We start from the raw sequence: 10630 nt of genomic DNA, 5'->3' as shown, positions 1-10630 counted from the left end.
TTGATGCTGTTGGTAACATGAGTCCAAATTAGTTCCTCATGTGTCTCATTAATCAGGTGCATGTTCAGTTTAATTTCTGAACAGTCACTGTCACAAACTGAACCTTTAGTCAGTAGAAATAAAAAAAAAGATAAGCAGAAAAAGTTTTCAACAGTTTTCACTGTTGAAGGTAAAAAAAAAATACAGTGACACTTACGTCCAGGTGACCTTATCTGGAAGTTGAGTCATGGTAACTGGACTTCCCTATTGTTAGGTCGAAACGTTTCACTACTCATCAAGTAGCTTCCTTAGTTTAATGATACACATTTATACTTCACACCTGGCCTGAACAGGTCCGTTAGGTGACACAATGAAAGGGGAGGGTCACAGCTCTGCCAACGCCTCCTACCTAAGTGGATCATTAGGTGCGGTCCACCTGGTGGATGCGTGGATTTTGATTTACCTGGACGAAGAGAACATTTGTTTAAAGAGCAGAAACATGAGCAGGGTGCAGTTGTTTTTAAAATCTTTGACTTTATTAAATCTGTTTCATTGGATTAAGTTTAGCAGAGTCTGTGTCGTGATATTTGATTCCTTCAGTTAACACAGAACAGCTGCTGCTCTACAGACAACAAAACTGACTGATGCCCCATTCAGCGCTGTTGAAAACTACATGGAAAAATTTTAATCACTCTGATTCTACATTTGTCTTTAATTAATTTTATTTCATTGGTGAACATGATAAATAAATGATCCATTTTCTATTTTGCTGCTCTCCGACTACCTAAATTATTTATATCAAAAACTAACACAAGAGGAGTTATTCATAAAAACCTAATACAAATAAAGATGACTCCTCTCTCAGAACAAAATAAAACAATCAAATGTGGACTGTTAAATATCAGCTCTCTCTCGTCTAAATCCCTGTTAGTAAATGATTTGATAATTGACCATCAAATAGACTTATTCTGTCTTACTGAAACCTGGCTGCAGCAGGATGAATATGTCTCTCTGAATGAGTCGACCCCCTCAAGTCATGTTAATTATCATGTTCCTAGAAACACAGGTCGGGGTGGAGGAGTAGCAGCAATCTTCCACTCAAGTTTGTTAATCAACCCCAGACCTAAACATAGTTTGAATTCATTTGAGAGCCTCACTCTTAGCCTCTCTGATCCTAACTGGAAAATCAAAAACCAGTCCTGTTTGTTATTGTGTACCGTCCTCCTGTCCCTTACTCTGAGTTTTTAACTGAATTCTCAGAGTTTCTATCTGATTTAGTTCTTAGTGCAGATAAAGTCATTATATAGTGGGTGACTTTAATATCCATGTAGATGTTGATGATAACTGCCTCAACACTGCATTTAATTCACTATTAGATTCAAATGTAAATAAACCCACTCACTGTTTTAATCCCACCCTTGATCTTATTCTTGATCTTATCCTTGTAAGGTCTTAAACACTGTAAAGTGCCTTGAGATGACTTCTGTTGTGATTTGGGGCTGTACAAATAAACCTGATTTGAATTGAAAATTGAATTTGATTCTTAAATCAATACAAATATTAAAACTAAAAGTTTCCAGAAAAAAAACAAAGCTACCTCAACCTCTAACACGGCTAGGAACCGTGTTACTGGACGTTTAGATCCAGGGGACGCTGCAAGCAGACGGTAACGTTTCCTGTGTGTCACATTAATTTCGTTCCGTCTAACACCAATAACGCATGTGAGAGCGGAGTCGGGATGTTTTCCACTTTGAAGGAGAAAGTCGGAGAGGTTTTGTTACCGGGGGACGAGTTTTCCTTTGATACCGACGACACCATTTCTCTAACGGAGCACGTTAAGCCGGAGAAGGTGGTGTGCGGCCCGGGTCTGAGGCGGAGCGGAGACCGGCTGGTGGTGTGTAAAAGCGGCGTCCTGCGACACAAACAGCCCAACTTGTTCTGGATCGAGTCCCAGCAGAGGAGGGTGAGACCCGAGAATCCTCTTTTAAACTTAAATTTAACCTGATTTACCAGCTCACTGTGGAATCTGACTTTAAGGACTCTGAGAAAAGTCGAGTGATTTAGTGATAAAGTGAATGAGCAGTGGACCATATGTAGTTTCCGGGTTGTTACGTTTCCACTGAAACACATTGAAAAACATTTGGTTCAATTCTAACGCGCAATGTTTCAACATGGACATCAACAGATCCCATTAAGTCTAGGAAGAAGTTTCAAACGTGCATTTGTATGTGGACAATGTGGCGTCAGAGCAGTGAATGTTCTGTCCTCAGTCTGTCCCTCTGTCCTCAGTCTGTCCCTCTGTCCTCAGTCTGTCCCTCTGTCCTCAGTCTGTCCCTCTGTCCTCAGTATGTCCCTCTGTCCTCAGTATGTCCCTGCTAAAGGAGAGACCATCATCGGTATCGTGACCATAAAGTCCGGAGATGTCTTCAAGGTGGACTTTGGAGGAAGTGAACAGGCGTCTCTGTCCTACCTGGCGTTTGAGGGGGCAACCAAGAGAAACAGACCCAACGTCCAGGTGAGACCTCAGATGCAGTCAAAATCACAATTGGTGTGTTTGTAAAGAATATGATGGTTTTGGATCAGTTTAAATTAAGATGCCATCACAACATTTAACAGTTCAGACATCGGGTTCTTTAAAAATGTGTTTTAGTTAGAATTTCAGAAGTTCTGTTTTGTAGAGTTCTGTTTTCAGCTGGTTTTTGCTGAGCGTGCAGAGGTGGGTAGCTTGTTCCACCATCATGGAAACACTGAGCTAAAAAGTTTTTCCTCTGATTTTTCGAGGTGAGGTGAGGTGAGGTGAGGGGACCACAAGACAAGAGGGATTGTAGACCTGCGTGTGGGAGTTTAGGTAGAGTTGACACCCTGTAGGTAAGAGTCAGGACTTTGAACCTGATGCAGCAGCTCCATGAAGCCAGTGCAGAGATCTGAACAGTGGTGTAACGTGTCCTTTTTACTGATCAACAATGAAACGTGCTGCTGCGTTTTGGATCCTCTGGAGGTTTGATGGTGCAGCAGGTAACACCGTCAGTAAGACACTGCAGGAGTCAGTAAAACTACTTGAGTTACTTGAGGTAACTTGTGTGGTTAAAAGGGGTTAATGACTTGGTTACTTTTCTTTGGGTGGTTGACCTGCTGTTTAACCCCTCCTCGTTTTACCTGTACAGGTGGGGGACCTGGTCTTTGCTCAGTTTGCGATAGCCAACAAGGACATGGAGCCAGAGCTGGTTTGTATCGACAGCTCAGGGCGAGCCAACGGGATGGGGGTGTTTGGGGGAGGTGGTCTGCTCTTCAAAGTCTCTCTGGGCCTTGTCAGAAGGTAACGCACCTGCTCAGAGTTTTAAAGGTGTCCTGATTTCTCTCATTTTAGTTTCCAAACTTTATTTAAAACATGTCAACAACAGGATGACTAAGATCACACATTTTCTGTAAATTACAGAAAATATTTGATTTATTTCAAACATCTATAAATAGAATAATAATTATTAAAGTGACAATAACAAACTTTCTTCAACAACTGAATAAACATCAAAAACTGAGTTGATTTATAAAATGTTTAATAGACTAAATGATGACAGTATGTTTGTTGGATGTTTCTGCCTCCACCCCCCACTGCCCACTCTTTGCTGATGCGCCTGTGACTTGTGAACCATGAAGGAAGATCAGATAAAAAAAAACAAACAAACAAAACATGCTACGAGTTACAGCTGAACTGCACTAAGTAATAGTGTTACAGTGCTAAATGTGCTACTTCACCACCATCCAATCCACCTCTGCTATAAAAATAGTTTTAAAACCTTCACACAAAGTCTCCAGGACATCCTGACTGTCCCGCTGAGTAAGTGGCCCAAACATTTCTCCTGCTCTGGGGTCTGAGAAAAGCTAATATTAGCCACGTTAGCAGTTTAGCATTACTGTGCAGCTAATGTGGCTACATTCAACAAGCTAACCCAGGTTTAGGTAAGTTAGAATCAGTCCATCTTTGAGCTTTGAGCTTTGAGCTGTGCACACACAGCTTTGTTTGCTCGTGCGAGAACTGCTTTGTCAAAAACAAATAATTCCACAGTTTGTGGACTGAGGAAGAAGAGATTCTGTGATCATCCATATATCCAACAAGTGAACACTGTCTGTGATTTGCTGCAACTATTTTGCTGTAGCCAGTAAAACCACTGTCGGACAGACCGCTCAGTGGCTGAGAGAAAATGTAAAATAAGGACAGTGCACTTCTAACGTACTCGGTTTGAGTCTACAGGCATCATGAAGTCCTATAAATGTATTAAAATGACCAAAAAGTGGATTTTGCATAATAGGGGACCTTTAATCTTTGATAGATTTATACTGAAGAATAGTAATTATTAATGTTCAAATCAATTTTTGACTTTTAGTTTAGGAAACAGCAGCTGCACAGACAAAAAAAAAAAAAAAAGAATTCAGACTGAAGAGAAAACTACAGACTCTACTGATTTGTATAAGTACAGAGTTACACTGAGTCACATACTTATGACACCTCTTGTACACTGTAACAGGATTACTAATGGATCAGAACAAACTGAACATTGATCATGATTCATATCTCAGTAATTTGATTAAAAAGCAGAGTCACAGTCCAGGGCTAAATCATTCTAAAAATTATCTTAATTATTGTCCAAAAAAGTATTTAATTAGTAAAATGTAAATAACAATTACATCTTACTTTGAGTCTGGTTTCTAATGGGTCTCAGTGATTTGACCCAGTAGCAGTTCGTTACCATGGTGGAGTAACTAGGAACAGTCTCTAAGGTCCCAGATCCACTAAAACCACCTCTGTCCCCCTTTTGTTAGACTGCTAACCCCCCACAGCGAGATCCGGTCTGACCTGGACCAGCTGTTCCCCTGTGAACTGGTGGTGGGGATGAACGGTCGAGTGTGGGTCAAGTCCTCCAGCATTCAGCAGAGCCTGATCATCACAAACCTGCTGCAAAGCAGTGACACCATGACAGCCTCCCAGAGACAGCAGCTGTTCCAGAGGGTCAAACAGGGGCCGCTATAGACCGGATCAGAGACCGAAGCCATTTAGGATTAACAACAGGGGGTGCTGTAGGTAGAATCATCTGCAGCAGGTCACTTTAACTGTACAGCTTAAGACTGCTGACCCCTCTGTTTGGTCTTGTCTGCAGTCGATATAGACAGTTTGTAAAATGGGTCTGAAACGCTAAGCAGAAAGGAGAAACAGACAAATTTGACTGTCGTGTTGACGTGTTTGACTTTTTTTGAATCAGAAACCAAGAATTAGAATCTTTCTGGGCCTGTTACAGGTTAAATCTGGATTCTGTCTATGTGAACGCAACTGTTTTTCAGGGTAGAGTTTTGAAGTTGTTCAGGACTCAAACACGTGTTGGGTTCTGCAGGATGTTCCTTCACCAAATGATTTAATGAAAAATGTTCTGCTGTGTTCAGTTTTAACTTTGGAATAAAACAGTTTGTAACAAATGTTTGTCTTTGTCAGTGACAGAACAGAGCTGAAACGTTCAGACAGAAAATCACAGTCTGACACTGAAACTTTACAAAAAGTAAAGTTCAGGTTGAACTGGCCGAGTCACTTTTTTCTGAGTTATTTTTGAGCAGCCCAGGAACCAGACTGAGATCCTGCAACAGGTGGCGCTGTCTCTCCACCTGTGGACTGAAGTCCTGACCACTGAGCTCAGTTTAGTTCCTGCAGAGAAAAGAAGAAAATGTTTTACCTGCTGGATTCATAAATTGTCTTTTCTTTATTTTCTGTGCCTCTATTTTATGGAACAGGTCTGAAGACACAGGAAGCTCTAGAGAGCCGGACCCGGACCTGGGTCACTGCAGTAATTTAGCATGTACCTGAACTATTTGGCTAATGGGTGCTCCACTATCATTTATTTCTAAGATTGTTTCCTGGAAAGAACCAGATCACTTGAAGTCACACAGCAGTGTGGAATGTGTCTAAACAAGTTTCCCATTGTCTCTATTGTAAATATTGTCTGAGGTTCTTTCTCTGTCCAAAAAACCTTCAACAAACTATGAGGAAATATTTAACTATGACAATTAGGTGAAACTGGTTTTTCAGGTTCAGCAGAAAAGCATCAAAAAGCTGAAGTTGAACCTGAAACCAAAGCAATTAACTTTTCTTCTCAGGTTATACTAAATATTTACAACCAACACACCCTAACACCTGCAGACAATACTCAGGGCTAAAATACTCACTGCTTTTATTTCTGGTGAGAGCCAGTGACTAACATCTTTCACACTTTCTGAATCTAGGTCCATGGACTTGGACCTGCTACTACTAGCACCTCAGTGTACAAATGCTCTGGTACAAGTAAATCCTAAATGTACAAAAAACAAGACCAAAGTATTAGTACCAAGTGCAAAAGTACACTTTCTGCATAGCGTCTCATTTCACACCAGTGAATCCAGCTAAATTTCAGAATCTGTTAATAAATCCAGTGAAGGAAGCAGCTGTGATCATCACACAGACTTGAAGTATTCACTTTAATTGTCATCTTCCTCATACATTTACACACTGGTTCCCTCCACCAGTCCCACCAGTCACAACATTTACACTGGATTAAGGCACATTGAAAGTTGATTCATACAAAAAGATAAAGATTTTTGTTCAGCATTCAGGTTAGAAAAAAAAAAAAGCGGCAAGTTAGAAACACGTACATGGAGACAGAACAGACAGAGAGACAGCAAATACAGAGATTAACATTCAGGGTAGAAAAAAAACAGCAGGGTAGAAACACGTACATAGAGACAGACAGAGATAGAGAGACGGAGACAGAGACACACTCTCACATTGGGGCTGATTGTTCCACAGAAAATCATTTTCTCATGTTTGTTTCCCCCCTCGACTGGATCAAGTCGATACGTTGTCAATAATCACATTCACCAGTGTTTTAAATAAAGTCTTTGGTGCCAACAGCTCCGATAGAGACACTTACAATCAATCAATTATATAAATGAACCAAACTTTTTGGACTCATTTGGATTTATCTTGGTTTAAACCTGATCAACAGAACTTTGGGTTAAAATATTTATTCATCATTTTAAAATCCGGCTTCATTCTCTCTCACACACACACACACTCTGGGTGTTTGGACCTGGTTCTGGTTCGTGAACAGACTGGTTTCTGACCTAGTCTTTGGACTTGCTGTCAGTTTTAAATCATAAGGTTTAGTGTCACTGCTGTGTTCCTGTGTCCTGTATCTGCTGAAGTCCGGTTCGAAGGTCGAGTTCAGACTCTCACAGGTTCATCAGAATCCTCCAACTTTCCTGAACCTTAACACGTTTTCTCTACCTAAACCACAGACTGGACTCTGTAGTCCACCATCTACAGACACGTTTCCCAGAGAACCCAGAGAACCGTCCACTTACTACCTTTTGTCTGAGCTTTGGACCACGTCTCACAGAGAAAGCAATCGCACGTGGTTGAAAGGTCAGAAAGATCATTTTGTAACTTTAAAACTTTTGGTTTCACTTGTTTTTTTTCTTATTTAATTTAGATCACAAACCAAAACCAGAATCCAGATCAGACTAGATCAAAACCCACCCATTTTCACCCACAATCCTCTATCAGTAAAGCCCAGTCCATGTGCACAAGCAGCCCCCATTGCTTCTCCGCTGACCGATTTTCAAAATAAAAGGCTCGCCCAGGATGTGTTGCAGCAGCAGAGTCTGACATTCAGAGGCAGCTGATTGGTTACAGCCAGCGTCCAATCAGAGGCGAGTCTTCCGAGGACCCGCAGAGAAAACAACAGCAATACAGATGGGTCCATCTGTTTGTGCAAAAACAAGAAGAATCAAAGAAACAGCAGAAACAGCTGATGTGAGTCCAGCACGTCTGTTCCTCCAGACCAGAACCCAAAGATTCAAGTGTCCGAGGTTTTTACTGCATCCCTCAGTGGTCCATGGTCCCTGGACCCCCGCCCGGTCCTCCTCACGGTTTTCCCACGTCCACTGTGATTTTAGTGAACAGGTCATGCTTGTCTATCTTCACCACTTGGTAGGACAGAGAGTTGATCCCGTCTTTGTGCATCGTCTCTCTGGTGTGGGCGATTCGGTCGAACCTGCAACACAAGGGACAGGTGAGGCGTTTTTCTTCAGCAGGTGAGATTTAGTCGGAGCTGGAGTAAAGACAAAGAACTCCTGTCAAATATTGTGAGGATCCTCAGTTGTTCACTGCACAACTTCAAACATCAGACATCCTGCTGAGAAGACTAGAAACCATTCTCTTTAATAGGTTTCTCTGATTAACGTCTTTTTGTTTTGTTCATTTTCACCAATATGATTCTGTGTTTTTAATGCTGCGTCCACTTAAACGCTGATTTCTTTCAGGTGCTGTTACTTAGTGATGACAGACGTATTTTAAAGGACCAGCTAAAATAAATCTGCTCCAGTGTTTACTGATGTTGGCAAAATGCAGAGATTCACCAAAGTAAATATGGATGTAGGAAACATTTTATAAGAAAAGCTTCTCGTGTTTACTTCAAATGACTGTTGTGAAGTTTACCTCTGAGGGTTGGGCTCATTCTGTTTGTCTCTCTCGTGTCTGATCATCCGACACTTTCCCACCACTCCGCTCGGTCTGGAGATGGACATGCCTTTGGACACCAACCTGACAACACAAGAGTAGGTTTTACTCAGGAAAACTGCAGTTTAATGACAGTAAAACAGAGGAGGATGTTAAACAGCTGGTTGTGATCTGTTCACAGCTGGATTCTGATTAAACACAAACATCTGCTGGAAACTATGAAGGAGACTTTCAGACCACTTTTAATATCAGAGGAAATAGAAATCACAAAAAAAGACAAAGGCCCTTTTAAAGCAGAGGTCAGACACAAACATGTTTCATTTGCACGCAGACGTGTCGAGACGTTTTTTGTTGAGGAAATGAAAGTGGTTTCCTTATGTTGCTGCCTCTGAGCACGATCACACATCATCCTGAAGAACTTCACATCCTCTGAAATGAGGATTCCAGTCAGACTTTAGTCTGAGACTGAGAACTTTAGTACAAGTGTAGTACAAGTGTTTGGAAGCTAATTGAGACAGGAATCTAAGAACTGAGCTCACCAGGTTAGTTTTGTCAATAAGCTTAGTTTTCAAGATTTTTAACAAAACGCTAACATGCACTCCAGAACCAGGTTACTCAGAGAAATCAGATTTCTCAGGTAATTGGTAAAGGAGTATATATGCGTAATCTGATTTCTACTCTACCCTGGCCTTATTTTGAAAGCATGGTTCACAGATTTTAGCTGTAAGAAGACATCTCTTCTTGTGATGATCTCCTCTTTCATCCAGCTGCTCCTCTTCTGATAGTAGTAAAGTGGTGACTGTCTGCAGCCTTTGTTCTCTGGTAAAAAGTTGATTAGAACCCTGGTTACATGTTTACATGGCAGAGTGATCAGAGTCCTCTGGAAGAATTCAGGTTTCTGAAATCCACTACCACTGAATCGATTTAGAACGCCGACTGTACCCTGGTTACCTAAGTGCAGGTAAACACACTGACTGACAGCTGTTGTTTAATTCAGGTTGTCATGGCAATCAGGAAGGGGGGGGGGGGGGGGGGTTGGGCAGCAGAGCTTAGGTGGAAACCAGCACCTCGCAGTGCTTAGCACTAGCATTAGCAGAGGCCATCTTACAGTCTGTGTTCCCACTGGTCTGGCCCAATCACAACAGACTGGGGTGTAGGAAGATGGGTTGTTGGGTTTTCTATATAATTCTGTAATTTCTACATAGAAAGAACCGTGCACGTTAACTCTGAAGACCAGAAAAACTGCTCCATAAAGACACATTATAAAAGACACATTGCAGTTTTTTAACTTGAAAATGATTTAATCTTGTATCAGTGAAGCCCCAGAATAAGCCATAGATTAAGCAGAATATTTCCACTTTGAGAGAACATGTGGTGTAGAGATGGGTTCTCTGTCTGACACATTAACCTCTACCTCTGTCTGAATATCGGCTGGTGTTTAAATGTGTCTCATTCAGCTGGCAATTTACTTACCGTATTTTCTGCACTATAAGGCGCACCTTTAATGAATGGCCTACTTTAAAACTTTTTTCATATATAAGGCGCACCGCATTATAAGCCGCATAGAATAGACGCTACAGTAGAGGCTGGGGTTACATTATGCAACATTAGATGGAGCTATTAGTAGAAGCAATCTACTCAGTTCAGTGCGTTTATTGCGGCACACAAACAAAACTACAGCGCAAGCATCAGCTGAGCAGTCTTTTCTTTAGAAAAACACAAAAGGAGTCAATATTAATACCTGGTGAAATCAAAGTCCTTGAAACATAGATAATCCAAACCCGTAGCTCCAATAGGAAATCCAAAATAATCCAACGAAAAACACCGGCATTCAACAAAACACAAACAGGGAAAAAGTATCACAGTCCATACTCCAAAGCAATAATCCGTGTAGCAGAATCCTCAGCCATCAAGTACTTTAAGTCCTCCACACTAGTTTGTCATGAGTTTGTCCAGAGCACAACAGGTGCAATCAATCGGTTTAACGAATGTCAAGCTGCTGCATGAACACCATTCCGCCCTGGTTCATGTATATGCTGAGTGTGCTTTATACGTTTGTGCCTTGGGAAGCATTTGTCTTTGTAAGTATTAACATGTTTATTGTCATTAGAAGTT

General features: G+C 41.3%; 2 protein-coding genes across 2 annotated transcripts in view; one reads left to right on the top strand and one right to left on the bottom strand.

Annotated features, from left to right (window-relative positions):
- The first annotated feature begins 1650 nt into the window (after window positions 1–1650).
- exosc3 (exosome component 3) lies at window positions 1651–6626 on the top strand. The gene is made up of 4 exons (XM_026342521.1): window positions 1651–1942; window positions 2345–2494; window positions 3144–3295; window positions 4798–6626. The coding sequence occupies exons 1-4, from the start codon at window positions 1718–1720 to the stop codon at window positions 5003–5005; spliced, it is 735 nt and encodes a 244-aa protein (XP_026198306.1). The 5' UTR covers window positions 1651–1717; the 3' UTR covers window positions 5006–6626.
- The window catches only part of b4galt1l (DP-Gal:betaGlcNAc beta 1,4- galactosyltransferase, polypeptide 1, like), a 28764-nt gene continuing 24591 nt past the window's right edge, over window positions 6458–10630 (bottom strand). The window contains exons 5-6 of the mRNA XM_026342520.2: window positions 8495–8599; window positions 6458–8051 (exon numbers count right to left, since the gene is read on the bottom strand). Of these exons, the coding sequence (XP_026198305.1) occupies window positions 7922–8051; window positions 8495–8599 (235 nt within the window). The 3' untranslated portion in view covers window positions 6458–7921. The remainder of the gene's footprint in view (window positions 8052–8494; window positions 8600–10630) is intronic.

This window comes from Anabas testudineus, chromosome 9 (assembly GCF_900324465.2).
Source record: "Anabas testudineus chromosome 9, fAnaTes1.2, whole genome shotgun sequence".
In the NCBI taxonomy this organism is placed as follows: domain Eukaryota; kingdom Metazoa; phylum Chordata; class Actinopteri; order Anabantiformes; family Anabantidae; genus Anabas; species Anabas testudineus.
Note: the sequence above shows the minus strand (reverse complement) of the source record. Positions and strands in the feature narration are given on the sequence as shown.

Coding starts and splice junctions, on each gene's coding strand:
- exosc3 (XM_026342521.1), top strand. CDS start 1,718: ATGTTTTCCACTTTGAAGGAGAAAGTCGGAGAGGTTTTGTTACCGGGG. Junction 2,495..3,143: donor GAAACAGACCCAACGTCCAG/GTGAGACCTCAG, acceptor TTACCTGTACAG/GTGGGGGACCTGGTCTTTGC. Junction 3,296..4,797: donor TCTCTGGGCCTTGTCAGAAG/GTAACGCACCTG, acceptor CCCTTTTGTTAG/ACTGCTAACCCCCCACAGCG.